Source organism: Rhinolophus sinicus, chromosome 11 (genome assembly GCF_057876585.1).
Source record: "Rhinolophus sinicus isolate RSI-liver-muscle chromosome 11, RSI-T2T, whole genome shotgun sequence".
NCBI classification, from domain to species: domain Eukaryota; kingdom Metazoa; phylum Chordata; class Mammalia; order Chiroptera; family Rhinolophidae; genus Rhinolophus; species Rhinolophus sinicus.
The window spans coordinates 11,208,523-11,229,099 of NC_142511.1; the positions used below are offsets into that span (position 1 = coordinate 11,208,523).

The 20,577-nt window shown below is 47.2% G+C and overlaps 1 protein-coding gene across 6 annotated transcripts in view; it reads left to right on the top strand.

Annotated features, from left to right (window-relative positions):
- CACNA1E (calcium voltage-gated channel subunit alpha1 E) overlaps positions 1-20,577 on the top strand; it is a 455,081-nt gene that overhangs the window by 256,808 nt on the left and 177,696 nt on the right. For all 6 annotated transcript variants that reach the window (XM_088801607.1, XM_088801608.1, XM_088801612.1 and 3 more), the window contains 3 exons: positions 1,031-1,134; positions 2,196-2,348; positions 3,502-3,683. In XM_088801607.1, the coding sequence (XP_088657733.1) occupies positions 1,031-1,134; positions 2,196-2,348; positions 3,502-3,683 (439 nt within the window). The remainder of the gene's footprint in view (positions 1-1,030; positions 1,135-2,195; positions 2,349-3,501; positions 3,684-20,577) is intronic.

The following is a 20,577-nucleotide window of genomic DNA, read 5'->3' on the forward strand; positions in this document are numbered from 1 at the left end:
AAATGAGGCAAAGTTGCAAAACCCGTTTTATTAATATTTGTGTTGGATGGAACGTCTATTTTGCACATCAGAGTTCACAGAACACTCTTACTATTCCATACCATGTTGTTTTATTTTTATCACTAGGCCTTGGGACTCCCCTGTTCTGTGGGGGTCGGGTGGGGGGGGTAGCGAGGCTCATAGAGGTCAGTGACTTCCCTGAGTTACCCAGTTCTCAAGTTCACGAGTCAGGACAGGAACTCAGTTCTTTTGACTCTTGGTCTTCTGCTGTGCCTTTCATTAATAGTTAAGTGGCTTTGTCTCCAAAACATCTGCAGTGTCATGGGAGTATATGAAATAAATTATCTCCTCTAGGCAAGATATGTGGTGTTCACAAACAGGATCGTTAGGAATTTGTTTTGTTTGGGTTTATTTGTGTGTGTGTGTGTGTGTGTGTGTGTGTGTGTGTGTTTCTGTGGATATGACGGTGGAACGTGGGAAAAATTGAAGCAAATAAACCAAATCCAGGTCACATGGTGATTATGGACAATTCGAAAAATATAACTATCGCATGGGGACTAGTGAACTTAGTTCCTAATTATAAGCATCACTGTGATTGATTTGCTTGGGAAAAATCCTGAGTGTCAAGGTGGAGAAGAGTTGAATTGCTCCTTTATTATAGTCAATCCAGAGAAATTTCCTGAAGGAGATAGGAGATGGGAATCTAAGAAAATTTTGAAAAAAAATAAAAAGTGAGGGCCTTCGTTGGTTGGAAAGAAGGGGAAAGAGGTTGGCAAGGGGCAGAGAGGGGTTTTACTCACGATTTGGAGCTAGGATTCTGATATGATGGTAAGTTTTCCTTCTTTGTAAAGTGAAACCCAGATGTGGCTACACTTAATTCCACTTGGAACCACTGATGATATACCCTAGCTCAGATGTACCCACACGCAGCTGGCATTAAGTGTGTGTGTGCTTTCCAGGCTGATTCTTCCTGGGACAGGGGGAGAAACCAGACTGTGGTAACCTGGACCCTCTGTGTCTCCATCTGCAGCATCCTGGCCACCGCAGGAACCCACTTCAACACACACGTGGACCTGAGGACGCTCCGGGCCGTGCGTGTTCTGAGGCCCCTGAAGCTCGTGTCGGGGATACCGAGTGAGCACCGCCATTCTTTCTCCTCCGCCGATAGCTTTCCCGATGTGTCCTCCACTGGATCCGGGTCTAAGAGCCTTTGGGATAAACATGAACCAGTTTCTCCTGGGAGGAAGCCCTAGTGGAACTAAGGAGTGGGGCTGCAGAACGTGGCCTGGCATTTCATTTTAAAATGTAGCAGCTTCTTTTTTTCATGTTAAAACTATAATGAAAAATCTTTATAGAAAATTTGGAAAGTAAAGAAAATGACATCAAATGAAAAGCACCCGTCCTTCCACTCAGAAATAACTTTGATTAACATTAGCATATTTTTTCATTCATTTTTTCCTGTGCATTTTAATATAATTGCAGTCATACTGCATATATAGTTTTAGATCCTGTCATAAGCATTCAACTTTCCTGACATTAAAAATATTTCAAAAATGAGATTTTAAAATCTGTATTGTAGTCTGTCTTATATGGGCAATGACTAATTTAGCTATTGCTGTGTTGCTGGATGTTTAGGTTATTTCTAGGTTTTTTTTTTTCCTCACTAGAAATAGTGCTGCAACAAACATTGTTTTACTTAAATCTTATTCACATCGCTGATTATTTTCTTGGGCTAGAGTCCTAGAAGTACAATTTCTGGGTCAGAGGATGTGGTATTTTATGAACAGTGGTACTAAATGTGCTCTTGCAACAGTGGCTGGGAGAGCTGGGTCCCAGGTGGGTAAGACGACCTTGGTCCTTGCTCTCACAGGACTTCCTTTAGGAAAGAAGCCCATTCTAATCAGTTTAATTCATAAAAGGAATCCAGAGGACAACATGGGTGAAACAAATGAGGGAAGGGTAATAGGCATGTAGGTCAGGAGGAAAGGATCGACCCCCAGGGGAAGCAGTGCCGGCAAACTTTGGCTTGACATGTCCTGGTTTCTGCTTTGTGAATTGTCTCTATCACCTCAGAACCAATGGTTCTTTTTCCTGCAAGACTCACCCTTCTCCTCCTGGGAGAGAGGAAACTGAGCCTGCTCCCTCCGATGGTGCTAAGTGAGGCTCTGTCTGTCATTCTCTTCCCTCCCTTCCAGGCCTGCAGATTGTGTTGAAATCCATTATGAAGGCTATGGTGCCGCTTCTGCAAATCGGCCTCCTGCTCTTCTTTGCCATCCTGATGTTTGCTATCATTGGCTTGGAGTTCTACAGCGGGAAGCTGCACCGCGCATGCTTCACGAACAATTCAGGTAGGGTCACTGTGTCCTGCCTTCTGCTTCTCCTTTGGGTCACTGAGTTAATTTCAGGGCATTCAGAGACAGCATGGAAAAGTCTGTCCTATTCCAACCCTAGAATTAGAACCGGACACCTCCTCGTCAGCAGCCTAAAGATTGCCATTGGCCACTGACATTGCAGAGCAAATAATCTCTTAGGTTTGCAGGCAGAGGATTGTGAATAGGAGGCCTCAGCTCCCCGAGCCCATGGTAGAACCTATCAGAACGCAGGTCAAACATCATCCCTCTGAAGAAATACCCTCTGTACAATGGCCTCTTTGGCCCATGGGCCACTAAGACCCAGGAATCCAGAGTCAAGACTTGGGTCCCTTCAGATCTGTGGACACATTTGTCCTTCATGGTCCATCTCTTGACCTTCCTCTCTCTCTGCTATGACCTATGCGTAGTGTGGAAAACTGAGGGAGCCCCGAGCTTGGCTTGGCGAGGTGTTTGGGAGATTGGTGGGGTGCACAAACCCCAAATTCTTTCCTCTTTGCATCTTATTTCTTCTCAAGTTATGTAGATTGCCCTAAACCAGATGGGGATGGAGGAGAGGTTGACGAAGCCCTATTAGGCCCCCGCCTTTTTTTTTTTTAATGAAAAGAATCTTCAAAGGACACCTTCCACCTTGGATTTTTATTTTTTATTTTTGTGTTTTATTCAAGACCAGGAACTTAGGCTGGGGGAGGTGGGCGGGAAGGACTTAAGACTCACCAGAGGGACTGTAGTTTATAATTGTCCCCAAAAACCTAGAAAGAACTCAGGGTCTATCCTGGATTCTGAAGCACAGAAAATCAGTAAGTTTCTGCCTTCACTTCAGACCTTTCTGTGCGGTCCAGCCCTGTAAATTCCTGGTGCTTCAGTGAAGGTAGAGGGTGTGAGTGTGGCCTTAGGAAATCAGGAGCCACCTGGAGGGGAGGCTCTGTTTTCAGAGGAGACTGGGAAGCACTGGGTTGAACACATGGTATGTGAATTGTAGGGAGGCCAGAGAAGGGAGGGAGCCTGAGACAAAGAAGGACAAATCTTTCTGTGGGAAACAGGGTTGTGTGCTTGTGGTTTCCTGGGGTCATTTCCAGCCCTGCACTAAACACCGTGTGGTTTATCTCCCACCCTCCGAATGTGTCTGCAGGTATTCTAGAAGGATTTGACCCCCCTCATCCATGTGGCGTGCAGGGCTGCCCAGCTGGTTATGAATGCCGGGACTGGATCGGCCCCAACGATGGGATCACCCAGTTTGATAACATCCTTTTTGCTGTGCTGACTGTCTTCCAGTGTATCACCATGGAAGGGTGGACCACCGTGCTGTACAATGTGAGTAGAGCTGGCGAGGGGCGGGAGTAGGAGGGCAGAAATGTGCAACGAGGCTTCAGGCATTGTTTGGGCTGGTTAGTCTGCAGAAAGGGAGGGCTGGGGATATGTGTGCGCGTGCGTGCATGCGTGCGTGTGTGCGTACGTAGTCGACCGTGGGAAACCTTAGCAGTTTCTATCCCTGCATTGTCTGGCTTTGCTAAGAGGAAGTACACAGCTTCTTAATACAATTAGGAAATTGTATCCCACACCGGGCAGGGGAATGGCTAGTTAAATCAGATCAACCCAGCACTTACAGAGTATGTTCTGTAAGAGGTATGACGTGGTGGTGGGGTTCAGTGAAAGCTGCCAAGAGGTATAGGTTTCTTGGGTACTGTCTTCTAAGAGCTTACCATCGGTTTGGGAAGATTTTACAGTGGCTCTCAACCCTGGCTCCACATTAGAATCAGCTGGGAGCTTTAAAAATTCACACCTCTTGGGCTCCACTCCAGACAAATTAAATAGGATAGTGAGGGGTAAAGGCCTGTCATTGATTTTTTTCTAAAGCTTCCTAGCTGGTTCTAATATTCAGTTATTGTCAAGAACTGCTGCATTACAGGCTCATATGAAACATGCTTAATTGTAAGACTTGCTAGGGATGCGGGTGAAAACTTCAGATTCACAGGCCTTTTCTGTGCAGGTTTTGATTGTGTGTTGCTTTGAATAGTTGGTGAGCTGTACTTTTTACAAGTGGCCCTGGTGAGTCATGTGATCAGGCATGTTTGCGAGGTTCTGAGCGGGGGCATAAGGCGTGGCTGCCTAACTGCCTGGCAGGGACGTTAGGGGATTCCTGCACGGGGACAGACGTTAGCCAGGTGACCACTGAAGGCTCTTCCACCTCCTGGAGTCTAATTTTAACACGTTCTGAAAGGCATGGTGCAGCGTCTCAGTTCTCAAATAAGAGGGGTGTGTTGGGGGGTGGGGTGGTTTGATGCATAAGCAGCTTAGGCGGGCAAAGCCATTTGGGCAGGTTGCGCTTTGTAAACAGATACTTACATAGGTCTGTACGCTCGTATGCATCCAGCCAGCCCACCTCAAGGCAGATTCCTTTGGAATGAGCATCCCTCTTACCTGCACTCCTGCCTTACCTGCCTGCTTTCCCCTAAGGTGCCCTCTCTTTTCTTTTACCCTGATTCCATCTGCATAAAACATATTGGGTGGGGCACAGCATGGCTTACACAAAGCTCCCTTTAGAAGGAACTCTGGACATAATCTGTACTGGAGGGAAAGGAAATGCTATTTCTGAGGAGATGCTAAACCAGATGATATTGCCTGAGTAGCCAGGATTTGCCTAAAGCCTGTACAAGTACGTGCTAGCAAATGTCCATTGCTAACCTGGATGCATCCCCATACAGGGTGAGCAAGGCGGGATGGAGCTTTGCAGAAAAGAGCCACAGCTGCTACACTAAAACTCTAAAGGGCAGTGAAGAAGTCCCAAGGACCATCTCATGCCCAGCAAGCCCAGGGGTTATATGTGACCTAGAAAAACCTGGAGGACACTCTGGGATTCTCACCAGTTGTGGGGGGGTGGCAGGAAGGCAGGAAGGGAGGGAGGCAAGCTTGATGGGAGCAGTCACTCTTCATTATATGTGACAGATGTCTTGAGGCCACGCCACTCAGATTAGCCAGGTGCCTCTGGAAATTACAGCACTGGCCCCACGTGGCTGGTGTCATTTGTGGGGCTTTGGGAGTGATGTCTTTCAATTATATGTGTAGACTCACCTAAGTGTTGTGATAAATGCATTGAAAGTCTGAAAAGGGAAGTGTTGCTTTTGAAGATAAGATTTGGAAGGCGTGATCTCTTGGTCCTCCTGAGCCAAGGCTCAGATGGTACTGAGGCAGGAACACAGCTGAAGAGTCACTCGTCACTTGTATTAGTCCTCCTCCCTTCCTCCCTCCTTCCGTCCCTCTCTCCCGCCCCCTCCCTCCCTTTCTCACATCTTAAGTAAGCATTATGGCACTGTCTTCAAATTCTTATCTCTCTCTGGTTATCTATCCAACTTGGCTATGGAGGTCACATGAAGGGATAGTGACCTTTCTCCTCTCTCTAGTGTTGTGCCCTCGAGGAAGCAGGCAGGAGAAGAGGTCAAGCTGCGACCTCTGAGACCTTCCATTGCATGGGCTCCCAGGGCCCCACACGCCCTCCCCACAACTGTCAGCGTTTCAGTCATGGCACTTCAGTTTACCGAACACTTCCTGCTGCACCTGTGACAGGATCCAGGTTGAGGGAAGTGATGGAGCTGTGGGGCTGCTTTCCAGACACTGGCTGGCTGCTCATGGGCAGAATGAGCCCCTGGAAATGACATCACTTTCCAAAGCATTGGCTCCAGGGGCAGAGCGTGGAGCCAGGAGGGCCCAGGCTGAGGGGACAGTCATAATGAGGTGGATGACCACACCTCGATTCAGGAGAAGTCGCATGGAAAAGATACCCAGTTTTCAGCCAGCAGAACAAGGACAAAGTCTGGCTCCCTAGGCAGAGAGGGAGCCGGCAAAGGCTGGGCTTTGGTTGAGCGGGGCACTGGGGTGTGACGCATGACCCAGGCAGAGCTCTGTTACAGGAGGCGGACACATGTCCTGGAGGAAGCAGTGTCTGCCCTGGAGGAGCGGGTTGAGTGTAGTGGACGCCTCATGGTGTAGGGCACGGGGCGTGTGGTACATGGTGGAGTCACATCATACAAGCTTTGAATTTACCCCTATTCAAACTCGGTTGGGAGAGGCCAGAAGGTCAGGGAGAGGGAGGAAATGGTTTACATAGTACAGACTTATTTACCTACCATTCCTTTCCATGTGAAATTGGAGATGCTTAGGACCTTGGCTGAAAAGCTGCCAATCCCGGTGTTCCACGTCAGTTCTACCTGGTATTTTGTTGTTTCTTTTACTTTTAACTCATGGCTTTGTAATGCCAGAATTTTGCACATAGATGAGAACGGGTTGCACCCCATGGAATTAACGATGAGCAGCTAGTCAACTTAATATGATAAATACACGTGTGCAGGGATGTATGTTTCTGCACAGAGAGAACTCGCTCGCTCTGCCCTTATCACCACCACTAATAAGATGCATATATAACTGTTGATTTCCCTTTCTACCCCTCGTTCTGGGAAGGCCCAGTTCATCCAGCTGCTGTATTTCCTCACGTAGGCCACAGGGAAAAGGGGAGCCCCTATTTTCCAGTCCAACACCCCTTCTATCAATGGTGGCAACAAATATGTAAGAGTCATTGGTGCCAGTTATGCCTAAACCAGTAGGAGAACCCTCAGGTTTACGCTGTACGCAGACACTCAAACACGCGGACTCAGTTTAACCTTTTTATATACAATGTAAATGCTTCCTAGTGTTTACATCCCTTATCTGCTGCACAGACTCTTCCAAAATGCCTCCTGTGACCTTGCGGTGCTCTGCCATTGGTTACTGTTAACTTCCTTTGCGTGTAGTTTTTCTCATTATGATGCATTATTATTGTAAGGGGGCGGTTCCATTGTCAGGGCAACCTGGAGGCCCGTGTACCGCAGGCGCTCTCTAGCAGTACTTCAGCTCTGCTTGGTCAAACTCCAACTCTATTCTTGGCTCCCCTCCCTCTTGTGGTAGGAAAAATGCAAAGCAGTCTGTGGTTCTGCCGGCTGCTCCTTCCTGTTTTGACGGCCTTTCCAGAAGTCTCCAACTTGCAAACTCTTGCCTGTTCTTATGAGTTTCATTCATATATTTCTCCTCATCTGGGTGGGTGTTCCTTCTCACTACAACACGTTCTCCCTCCGATCAGGGCCGTTCACACTCTACAAATCTGACTGTGGGTCAGGCGTGAATCTTTGACCCTCCTCACTTGGTCTGGATGTGACTCGGAGAACTGGCTTTCTCCTGGTTCCCGTCTTATTTCTCTGTTGTCATTCTGGGTTTGTGTTGTGAGGACTAATATACAGGTTGCCAAGGTTCCCTGTCTCTGTTTGCAATTTCTCTAATCTGTGCTCTTCAAGTCCAGTATTTTTTCGTCTGTGTTTGTGAGGCTTGATCTATTTCTCTTCTCGCATGGTGTTGATAAACTTACGCAGACGCAGACATTTCTTGGAGGCGTGCTTTCTCCAGCTTGGCAGGTATGCCAGCTGAATCGGTCATGATTGCCTAGGAAGCTCTGTGCTGCTATGGTGGGAGAGATTTTTATAGACGTTACTGGCTTTTGGCAAGAAGAGGCAACTGGTAGTCTGGATGCTTTCTGAGTCTTCCCGGCTCCTCAGGAGGCCTGTGGTCTGTACCATGCCTATGGCTCCCTTTGAAGTTGCCTTCTCCCGGCTGCACATGGTCAGTGTTGGTTATGTGGTTGATAGCTACTCACTTTTGCCTTCTTGATAATTTGCTTATGGGCGTCATGCATAAGCATGTTGAAAGAATAACACCATAGCCAAGGGTTGATGAAAAACTGCCATTTCCAGCTTCCTGAAGCTTCTTGGATGCTATGGTATCTGCAGAGAATGCTTTTGGTTCTGGGGACCATGAGACTAGGGGATGTGTTTACTCATCTTTGTTTCAGTGTCCCCTCCCCCACCTCTTCCACACGCACTGGGAGCAGAACATACTCAAAACTTACTTCACAAATAGGGGGTGGGAACCTTCCACCATCTTACAGTGCTAGAACAATAAGGCGTACCCACTGACCTAGGGTCAGGTATATAGTTGGTAAAATATGTATATGTCCCTTTATCCAGAATCAGTCACGCTCTGTAATAGGCTGCTTTTGACCCTCACATTCCTGTATGCATGGCCCTGTTCTTATGTCCTTGCCGGAGTCTGGGAGCCTGTAGTACAGATGACACTTGGGAACTGATACCAGTTTCTGTTCGTCTGTGGCTTAGACACAGAGGGGCTGATAACTGGATCCCGGAAATTAGTCTGTTTCCTCTCCCATGAAGACGGAGAGGTGAAGTAGGTTGGGAGGAAGATTAAGCATTGAGTTTGCACATGAATTAAGAAACCGCGAAGTTTATTTGATGTGATGGTGTCTGAAGGGAGTTGGATAAATGAGTTCAGGGTAGAAGCCTGGACTAGAGGTAAAATTGGGGAGTTTTCAATATAGATGGTGTTTAAAGTCACGAAACTGGATAAATTATCAAGGAAGTGAGTATCGAACTCTAGGGAGAGAAGAGGTTTCAGAACTGAGTTCCAACGTTAAGATGTTGGTGAGTTGAGTTATCAGCAAGAAGACGGAGAAGGAGCAGTAGGGAGGAAAGGTGAAAACCAGGGAGTGTGGAGGCCAAGTGAAGAAAGTGCTTCAGGAAAGAGGAGATAAAGGTGATCAACCGAGTTGCCTCCGTTGGGCCATGTGTGTGACGGCTGTGAATTCAACGTCAGAGACCATTGGCAGTTTGAGTGGAGTTGGAGGGCTGAACGCCTCATTGGAGAAGATTTAAGAGAGGGTCGTCAACAGTGAGCCCTGACCATTGTGTTGAGTTTTGTTTGAAAGGGAAGCAAAGAAAATGTGGCAAGTGGGAGAAGTACTGTTCATCTGCTGATAAGAATGACCCATTCGCGATTGAAAAGCATTGCCGATGAATGAGAGGGCGGACAGTTGGTGGAGCCACCTCCTAAAGTAGGTGAGCGGGGGCAGGTTTGCCGATCAGAGCCCAGGGGGGGGGTTCTGGGCTTGCTCAGAGATCCATGCTTCATCCATAGTCCTGGAGGGAAGGTGGCAGAGGCTCGGATGCGGGCCCGTGGACACGGTGGTGGAAGGTTGTGGAAATTCTCCTCCTATCACTTCTATTTTCTCGGTGAAGTAGGAAGTAGGGTCATCAGTGGTGGGTGCGAGGAGGCAAATTCTGGAAGTTGGAGGAGAAGGTGTGTGAAATAGTTTTCTAGGAGAGTGAGGGCGTAAATAGAGGGGATTCTGATTGCCAGGCAGCATACAGGACCCACTTGGGGTTAGTGGTGATGACGTTACCATGAAAGTGGTGTGTTTCCCTCTGGTCACATTTGCCCACTGAGGTTCAGGCAGGACGTAGATGAGAGCTGGCTTTTCCCAGAGTGCTCTTACCCAGTGAGTACAGCAGAATAAGAGAGGGTCCAGAGAGTGCTCTTTGCATGACAATGGAATTTGAGATACGTAGGGAGGAAAGAGGTGGCGGAGAGACTGGAAGGGAGTGCAGTAAATGGATTATAGCCCTTTCTGAAATATTACTCTCGAATCTTCTGGAGAAATTCCATCTGTGGAATAAGTTGAGAAACCTGTCTCATCTCATTGCATAGCGGAGTTAGGAAGTGAGGCTTGAAACCAAATGTTCTGATTTCTAATTTGATGCTTGAACTGTCCCCAGTAGGAGAAGAATGAGTGTGTGAGTGAGGTGTGTGCGCCCATGTGCAGAGTAAGCTGTGACTAGAAGGTTCCACACACCTCCTGTGCCCTCCAAGACTTCACTCTTGGGCGCCTGGCCTGGTTTCAGCCCAGCTGAGAACATTACCTTGGGGAACATTTGGGGACTGACACCCACCAGGCCCGCCCACTTTCCTCACTGGCGCTGTCCTCTGTAATCTTGTTCTGCTCCTCGGAGTGTCTGACTCTTGATTAAAACGCACTGACGTTTGCATTTGCTGCTGCTGCCATCTTTGGCAGCCTGGTCTCATGTGAAGTATTTGTCCTCACTCTCAACCCGCAATGCCTTGCCCCCTGAGCGCTGCCCACTCGGTCGGGAGCCTGCTCCACGGGTCCCTTCCTGTGAAGAAACTGTGCTTTTCCTTCCTCTCTTCCTTACACTCACATTTCCCCATCCATCGCTGCTTCCACCGTGAGATTATTTGTACTCTTTTCATATCCATCTTGGTCTCTTAATAATTTGTCAAACCAGAGATGCTGTTGTGTTTGGAGTTTATTTCAAAGACACTAAGTATGCCTCCTTACCCGCTGCCTGGTTGCAAATCACGCACCAGGCCAGTGTCCAGCTCTTTTGTCTGTGTGGAGCCATCAGCTGATGCAGGGTTCCCCTCCTTTCTCTCTGCCCACTCTACTGTGCAGGTTCATTTCGGATCCATGACCAGAGGCCTTGCGTGCCTGATGTGTCACGCAACCTTAGGCTATGGTCTCTCTGTTTTGAGGCAGCACCAGGCCTTAGGACTAACGGGCAGAAATTAAGTGGGTTGGTGTGCGGGTGACTCAGTGGCTGTTTTGGGCACTTCCCACTGGATCACTCTGGTGCCCAAATCCTTATGGAATCTCAGCCAGACAGTGTTGGCACAAGGCCTGTCTCTGGCACACTGGGCAAGCAAGAGGTCTCTATTGATTTCTTCCTCAATTTATCATTCACGAGAAAAGTAACATTTACCGAGTGCTTTCTTTCAGTGTGGTCCATCTTAGAATCATCTGGGGGCAATTAGTATAATTGCAGATTCCTGGGTTCTGCCTGGGTCTGAGGAAACAGCAGCTCTAGCGGGAGGGAGAAGAAATCTGTATTTTTAACAAGCTCCCTTGTGATTCTGGGGCCACACTGAAGTGTGCGAAACACCTGTCCACGTGACCATAATTACTAGGCCTGGGGAGGGTGAGACAGTGCAAAGTGGAGAGAATACTAAAGAAAAAGCCTTCAGCCTGTCTCCCCCATAGATGGGTTTCCATGAGGTCATACTTTTTCAATATTTGTCTAACATAAAGTGGTTCACACACGGGGTGTCTCAGGGAAGAGAACCAGGCCCACTGGCATTTCCATCCTCCCGAGGGCACTTTGCCTGGCGCCTCGCTCTCCTGCCCTCTAGGTCTCACTCTCCCAGCTACCGTCCCTAGGCCACTGGCCCTTGCCCTGAGCCGGGGACTTGTCAGCTGAGATCTGTAGATGGTTTTGGTGGCTTCCACAAAATTTGTCTCAAATTTTGTTTTTAAAATATATCTTTTAACTACCATATTTCTTTGAATCCAAGATACATACCATTGATGATAAGATCTACTAAAAATTTAATAACAGCATTTCAAGGGAGGACAAAACCCTACTAAAGTCCATATGTTACATATTCATATATTCTGAGTTGAAACCTTCAGCTGTGAAGAAAGGTGTATCTTAGAATTGAGGAAGTAGAAAATTACAAAAAAACAACAACATCCCTACAAAGCCCTGATTTAAAAAATCACACATAGTCAATGTGTTACAGACTAAATTTTCACACTTGGAGACCACCCATGGTCGTGTTGGCTTAATTTCTTTTTGTGCTGACCTTGGAGTACAGCTCCCTTTACTGTCTCTGCATTCATTTGAACTTTGTGTCAATGTGCTATTGATTAGAAAGCTTGTAGTTCAGTGTTAGTCTTTTTTAAAAATTCAGGCCTGAGCTTATTTGCTCACATAAATGATATAAGTGAACACACTATTACTTCTCTGTATGATTCAGGATTTTCTCAATACTGTGAAACTAAAACAAAATACAGAAATAATCCGGGTGCCAAAGGCTGATTCAAGACTGCAATAGTCATCCATAACCCCATCTTCACATGTTTATCTTGCTACAAACAACCTCATTTTTTGAGTGATTCTATATTAAAGAAAATTTTTATATTATTAATATATATTAAATAGGTAATATACCTTTATATCAAAAGGTGTCCATTTTTGTATTCAGTTGGTGCAAAAGTAATTGCGGTTTAAAAGGTTAAGAATAATTGCAAAAACTGCAGTTACTTTTGCACCCACCTAATAAGTTATGTGCATTGATGTTCTAATGAAGATCTTGTTTAAAAAATGATTTCTAGTGCTAGAGGTGGGATAATGGGTTAGGAATCCCGGTCCCATCTTTCTTACCTGTGGGTCTTGGGCAACTTACCTCTGTTCCTTAGTTTCCTTACCTGTAAAGTGAGGATGATTATGGAACGTATCTCAAAGAGTTGTAATGAGAATTCAGTGAGATAAGGTGAATAAAGCCCTTAGCGTATTCCTGGCACATAGGAAACACAGTGGTGATATATTATTACTTAGAACATCTTGTAACGGCCGCTCACCTAGTGTAGACAAGCAAAGCATCTTCTTCTGTTGTCCCCTGTACCAATCAGACTGGTCCCTCTGCCTCTCAGCCTAACCACTTTGTACCTTCCTTCCATTTACATCTTTGCCCACCTTGCAGCCATGTTCTGTGAATTCCCTGAGCTCAGTTTTTCCTCCAAAACTATGGTGCCACCTTCTCCACAGAGCCTTCTCTGACTCCCCCTGAGAAATTCAAAAGAGAGGCGATCTTTCCTCTGGGCCCTCTCCCTAAGAACTAAATGTTAGTAGAACTCATTTGGCACTTTTCCCAGATTCCCCCGTTATGAGTTGTCTTTTAGGTGTCTCTGTTCTTTTCCATATCGAACCATCATTCTATCTTCCAGTGCCAACCACATTTCCCCAGACGTGGTTTAGTATTCAGTAAGTATCCATCACTGGACTGGTTTTACCAGATGGCTCTGTGAACCCATCCAAAGTGCCATGGCTGCCAGACTGCCCAGCTTTCTGCCTATGCGCCCGGGCTCTGTGTTCAGATGAGTGAACTGCTGTCAGGAGGGGCACTGCTGGTGCCTGACGGTGGGTTGTCACCACCATTACTGCTGTTTGCTTTTCCTGTTCCACTGCAGCTCAGCTTCCTGCTCCCTTCTCCTATGACAGACGGGGTGTGGGGTGGGGGAACCAGTGAAAAGTAGAGGGATGGTAATTTGAGTGTTTACAGAGGGTTTGGTGTAAGTAGCAGTTTGTTTCTGTGACACAGTTGGCCTCCCTACCTTGGAAACTGGCACTGAAATGCTCTTAAAGGGACCCACACTTAGGCAATCTGAGAGATGGTCAGGGTTCTGGAACAGAAGGAAGAAAAGGCATGTCCTGTCTTCTGTGATGAAACGTGACCAAGAACGGCCCCAAACTGAAGATTCACTACACACACACACACACACACACACATACACACACACACGTGCACATGCACACACACACATACACACACACCCCACACACACACACATTTGTTTCTTGACTCCCTCACTCCCTCTCTGTTGCTGAATCCACCTTTGACTTGGACGTTTGTATAAACTCCATGTTTGACCTTCGGTACTACCAGCTTGGGATCCAACACTTACACTGAGGGTGGGGACATGGCCCCTGTATTCTGCCACGAGGCCTGTCATTGCAGGCAACACACCTACCTCTGTTTTTCAGTGCCCATTAGATGAATAAATAAATGTGACTTCTCCTTAGTGACGGGGGTAATACCACCTGCTGTTCCTGCCTCAGAAGAGCCTTGTAGCAATTACATGAGCTAAAACATAGGAAAGTGCTTTGAAAAATCCACTCAGCCCTCTGGATAGGCTGAGCTTTTTATGACTGTTTGCTTCGATGAGCTGTATACTTAGAAACTCAGTTTTGCTAAGTGAGCATTTATTTTTTTCTTATTCTAAGAGAGTGTCTCAGGGGCACGTAAGGCAAATCCTCCCATCATGTTTCCTGTTCCTTGGCGTCTGTTTGCTGTAAGTCTTTGTTCGATGTACTGGGTGTCCTCAAGACAGGTGGTTTTGCTCAGAAACGTAGTGTTGTTTATGTTATGTACATATTGAAAAACCTACCTGTATTTGGTGCAAAGATGGCTTGCGAATCCCTTTAAAGTGCTCATACCTGTTCTTGCTAACTTGCATAGCCCCTGACTAACTGGTGAAATGCCGATGGTGTGTCAGGACTTTCTGTACTTTGTACATGTTAGACCAGGGACACCTGGCCTTTCTATCCAGCTGTGTCCCTGAGTGAGACGAGACTGAGCCCGTGAGAACGTTTTTTACGTCTGGCACAATGAGAGAATAACGGAAACAAACTTTTGCATGAAGCTAGATTTGTTCAACTTGAAATCGAATTGAAAATTTTTAAATGTTAATGTCCTTTCTTGGCAAAACACAAAGTTAGCCACCCTACTGCAAGCCTGTATTCTTTTATTTTTGTTTTGTGAAAATTCTCTGATCTGGTGAAAGCTAAAGCAATGTTTGGTAATACAGATGTTTATCTAGTTAATAGATTAATCTATGAATATAATTATATTGATATAAATAATTTACTTGTGACTGCACACCGCAGCTTGGTGCTTGAGTTTTCTTTTCCATTCTGGTGACATTGAGCTTTTTACATTAGTTTTAACAGGAATTAGGTTGCTTATGTGACTTGTCAGCGAACAATGAACATCTTAGAAAGCCAGCGAGGCTGGTATGGGGAATCACGTAAGGCATAGGCAGTATTAGACATTGACTTGTACTCAGAAGATTGGGTTTGAGTCCAGGCTTTATTTCTTATTGACCCCCACCCCCACTCCACAAACACCTCTGATCTTCAGCAAGTCACATGATCTCGGTGAGATCCCTTTTCCTCTTCTGTTAAATTGGAACACCAGTTCGGTACTTAGTTCATATTATGGTTGTAAGAACTAAATAAGAACGTATATGTGAAAGAGCTTTGTGCACAGAGATATGCTTTATACATTGAAGGAATTTTTAAAATACTTTAAGGTTCTGCACAGTTATGTTAGGAGGATTTCTTTAATTGCGCTCTACAATGCACATTTTCCACATAATATCTTGAAATGTGTTTTGACATATATGGTCAATGGGGGTTCCTTGGAAGAAAGGTGGCATGCATATTCAAAATATTGTTAGGATCTTTCTTTCTGCTTTGTACACAAAGCATCAGAATACCATGACCTTTTTCAACCGTTTCTTTAATGATGTAAAACAGAGCCACCACTGCCTGAGTAATTTGTGTAAAAACAGCAGATTTCTAGATGGAGCAGAAAAGGAAGGGCGTGTGGGAGATTGAATCCTTTCCCAGGGGATCCCACCTTTATCTGAATGATTGAGGTGTGCCCTACCTGCCTCTGGGGTTACTGCTAGTTACAGCTGTCTTACCGAATCAGAGAGCCTGCCCATGATTCTTTGGAAGGAAAGACAGGACCCAAGGCACATGTACACCCAGGTGATCACGCCTACCTACCTCACCGCCAGTCATCGTCACATTCAAGTTCTTGGCAGCACATGTCCCGCAAATACGGGCTGGGCGGGGCTAGTCAGCCAGGCTGGTGCATCTCGGTCTCCAGCTTCCCTTTATTCCAGGTTTCCAATCAAGGCTCTCCGTCTTCGCTTTCCTCACCTTCCCCAGGTCTCCCACTCTCCTCTCTGTGACAGGTGCCTCTTCCTTAGCAGATTGCATCAGAGTGGCATGACACAGCCCCCCAGAGAGCGTGCCACCTGAGCAAGTTGGGAGGGAATAGCGGAAAGGGACGTATGGCTACTAGCCAAGTCATCAAGGCCATGCTCCCCAGAGAGGTGGGTGTCCAGGACAGCTTCCTAGAGCCCCTCCTGGGCCAAAACATTCCGTTGCATCACGGATCCAGCAGTCTTGGTTTACCCTCTAGGGCCTGAGTCTACCCAGGAGCGTGAGCCTTGCCTGCCTTCCTGTGCTACTAGAAGCAGCTGTGACCGGTAGCACACCCAGCCTGGGAGGGGGTACTGCGGAGGGTAGTTGCCTGTATTTAGCCTGTGTGTGCATGTGTGTGACAGAGTGAGAGGGTGAGTGCATGCCTGTCTTTTGTACCCAAGTTATTTATTGCATTTGTCTTATGACTTTCGTTTAGAGCTAAGTACATTGCAGAGTAGGTTATTTACAGTGGATCTCGGGTGCCTTTAGCAAGTGGGGAAGTGGACGGTGAAGCGGGGTGAAGGTGGGAAATTGGGTTGAGGCGATTCTGAGTTAAGGGGCCAAAAGGAACAACGTGGCTCCTCCCCTCCCTTCAGTAGGGTCAGGCACAGGGTCCTCCTTTTGGAGAATCCTAAAGAGCTTTCTGTGTCCCAGGCATTTGGGAAGCAGCCACCTGTGGACATACCTTGATTTACACTTGATATAAGTAAGTAAACGAAGGCATGGCACAGTCTGCAGTGAGCTACCCCACCTGGAAAGGTCGCTCCCCCTCTTTGACGCCAAATACGCTCCCATCCCTCCCTTACGGGGCCTGGCCTTGTGCAGCCTAACAGAGCAGGCAGGTAAGGGAGAATGTCCTCTGGGCATATTGTGGCCAGTGGATCCAAATGAGGCGTTGGGGGTCTCATCTCCACGGAGTGGAGTGTCCCCAGGCACGCGCCGGTGTGTGTGCGTTTCCAGCTCCCTGCAGGCCTGGGGAGCTCTTTGTCATTTCAAGGGACACTTGGTAGATCACAATCACTCATAAATTCTCTTCTGTACAGATTTGATAAAGGGTCTTCCTTGAGTACCAGAAGTACTGTACATAATTCATAACACGAAGCGAGATGAAGTAAAAAGAGCAAGAAAGATAATAACTGAGGAATTAAAAGTTTGAAGCTTTGTCACAAGCTGGGGCGATGAGTCAGCAGCACATGTCTTGAGGGAGAGCTTTGCATAGGCTGGATTTGGGGTCAGGGCCTAGGTCTCCAAAAGAGGAGGCAGAAGGAGGGGGGATGGAGGAGATGGGGAAGGGGCGGGGAGGAAAGGGGCAGGCTGGGAGTGGGGTGAATTCTAGCTCTGTCCTGCCTCCTCCCCTCACCTCGAAGAAAGGAAATATCCCGGGGCCTTAATCATCTCGCCATCTCTCATTTCTGTCCTGGTTTAATTAAATTCCTGTTCTAATTTGGAAGAGCTTGCAAATCCTTTCCTGCTGTGGTGACCAGTCTCTTTTATGAGGCCCACCCTAGCGCTCAGAGGAGCTGTGACCTCTGTGGGGACGTGGAGTCTCTGTGGCGTTTGCAGCCAGACACAGTTCAGTAGTGAGCAGAGGTTGGATGGAGAGGGCAAAGGGGGCATCTTGCTTCCCATGGCTTCGTCAGTCAACTTGCTTCCCATGGCTTCGGTCGGCCACTTCCCCTTATACTACCTGGATGGAAGCCTTCCATTCGTGTATCTTTATGTCTTTCTCACGTGTTACCTCTCATCTCTCAGGACAAAACACACTTTGTTGCGACCTCTTTGAACATCAGGTCTTTACTCTGTGAGTTCTTTCATGACCACCTTATTTAAAATTCAACTTCCACCTTCCCAGCACTCTCTGTCCCCTTCCTGCTTTCCTTCTCTCCAGAGAACTTATCACCAGTTACCGCAGTATATTTTACACATTTATTTTATCGAAAGGCTAACTCAGCCCACTAGAATAGAAAGCTCATGAGGGCAGGAAGTTTGTCTCACTGCTCTGACCAGTCGCTGCTCAGATCAATACTGGGCACGAGATGCGTTTTAAACAAATATTTGCTGAATGAATAACTGACAGTATGAGTCCACGGGTCGGAGGGAGGTCAGTATCTGTTGCAGTGTTTACTCCCCTGGCCAATGCACCAGGCTGTCTGGTGACCAGTGCATTTGTGAGATTGTTGACTGCCATTAGGAACCTAACCTGTGCTGGAAGCCAGCTGGCCCAGAGTCATTCACCTGGGTGTCCTTAGTATTTGTGTCATTGTTAGCAAGCTGACCATCCCAGGTTTGAGGTTAGATCCATCCATAAAGGGCCTCATTGAGGTCCTTTAACAAAAGCAACAGTCATTCATTTCCTGGTCGACAGGATCCGTATTTATGTGTGAAGAGAACTATGGCATCTCTGGCTGGGGGGTGGGGAGGAGATCACAGTTCCCCAGGGAGTCCCCCTGAAGCCTTCCTCCAGGCTCCAAGCTGGAGCCACAGCAAGCCTCAGGCATAGAGTTTGAACCTGTGAGTGAATTGGAGGTAAGGGAACCTGAAAACCAAAAACGAGAGCCTACTGGCCTTAAGACTTGGGTGACCTCTTGTTTATAGCCTTGGGGCTATTTAGCGTTGTGAAAGAACCAGGGTGAGGAATCATAGCAAATATTTACAGAGCACATATTAGATGCCAAGCACTGTTCTAAGCACTTCATAGATATAAATGCACTTGATTTTTTCCCCCCCAACTACCCTTTGAGATGGGGCTACTGTGTTTCCCCCAAAATGAGACCTGGCCGGACAATCCGCTCTAATGTGTCTTTTGGATGCATTAATATAAGACCGGGTCTTATAGTATATTATATAATATATAATTATATGTTATATATTATATAAGACCCGGTCTTATATTAATGTTTGCTCCAAAAGACGCATTAGAGTTGATTGTCCAGCTAGGTCTTATATTTAGGGAAACACGGTATCATCTCCCCATTTTACAGTTGAGAAAACCAAGGCCATCTCTTCCCAGAGTCTGTGCTTTTAACCATTACGTGACAACTGTCTCAAAATGAGTGTTGCTAAAGGGCCATTTAGGAGAATAGGGAAGTTGCTTAATATGCTTATGTGTTATATTTTGATTTGTGCTATTATTGTAGGGAGTAGCTGTGTGTGAAAACTGACTATTTTACGAGGCATACACGTGTGAACACTGTAATTTTACTTCTGAGAGAGCAGGTCTCCCTCCCTCCCACTGCTCCTAGCTGGAAACTGCTCATGACACATTTTAATTTTTTTATTTTTTTTATTTTCCTAAGAGAGAATGTTCAAGTAGGCTGTCCTTTTGATGAACATCCTGGAGGGTTTGGGACACTTGAAAATTGGTCAGATGCTATTAAACATTGTTCACCTTTGATCCTCTGTACTGAGGAATTCTTAATTACCCAGGAAGGATTCTGTGGTTATTAGAGGAATCCATTTCTTGTCCCATCTTATTTTTGTCTCTGCCTGCCTGCCTTTCCATCTCTGCTGATGTGTGTTGGCTCACCATCAGGTGACCAGGACAAGAGGGCAATCAGGTCCGTAGCAGACCGCCGTGTGGCCCTCTGAAGGCAGCTCAGGCAGAAAGCAGTGGTAGAAGGAAGCCACACAACACTTAGCTGAGACGAAGGCTAGGGGTTGCCCTCTGACCTGCTCCCCTCCATGCTTTGCCCTCCCCTGTGGGTGACAGCTGGCCAGCTGGTCTCATTCAGGAAGCACTGATTGTAAGAGAGGGGCAAGGCGTCTTGTGTTTGCTGGACTCATCCTGATTTGAAAGGAAGGCCCTTGTTGACGCTCATGAATGGTGCTCAAATGTCCGGCCTTTAAGCCCCAGTACCTTTGGAAGCCTGTAGCAGCTGACTAGTCCCACCCTGACCCTGCCTCATACTGGAATCCCATCCACCGCCAGAGTGTGGGCCTCTGGGGAACCCTCCCCACTTCTGTCAGTCTTCATTTTGGGGGAGCAGCCAGGACCCTCAGACCCCACTGCCTTCTTCCAGATAGATCTGAGTTCAACACAGCACATAGAACTCCCACCCTTCCTCAAGCAGGTTTGACGTAATGTTTTGCGTGGAGAGGGGCCGCTGTGGAGTCACTTGGGCATAGGGCCGAGGTAGGCTGCACTTGCCTTGGGGTAAGACTAGGAGGTGGGGTGAGATGGAGCAGCTGGGCTTGGCCCCTGGAGACAGTGCTTACGTGTGGCCAGTGGGTTCTTTCCGCACAGCGCCAGGCCTCACACTGTAATTAGGTTCCTACTGCCACTTTCTAGTGACAAGGGCGACTCTGCTGCCAAGTCACTTGCGAGAAATTGGGTCACCTGTCACAATTCCTGTGGGACTGAGGTAGAACTGTGCTTACTGCACACCTTGCCCTACTTAAACCTCCAACTGGATCTGATGCCGCGTCTCAGCTGGAGGGAGGGGAGGAGGCTTCTCAGGGCCAGTCTGATGGCCTCGGGCTGGAGACCTGGCCCTGGGCTGCATCCTGGGACCTAGCTGGGAGTTTCTAACAGAGGTCCCAGTGACTCTTTTATCCTCATCCAATTTGTGCAACAAGGGGAGGACAGTGACCCTAACTAAACCCCTTCCGGGGTGGGAGAGATGAGAGAGGCCCCTTTTGTCATTCTGAGCATGGAGGAAGGGATGGGCGATTTTGTCTTCTCTCATTGATAGCTCTGCTCTGAG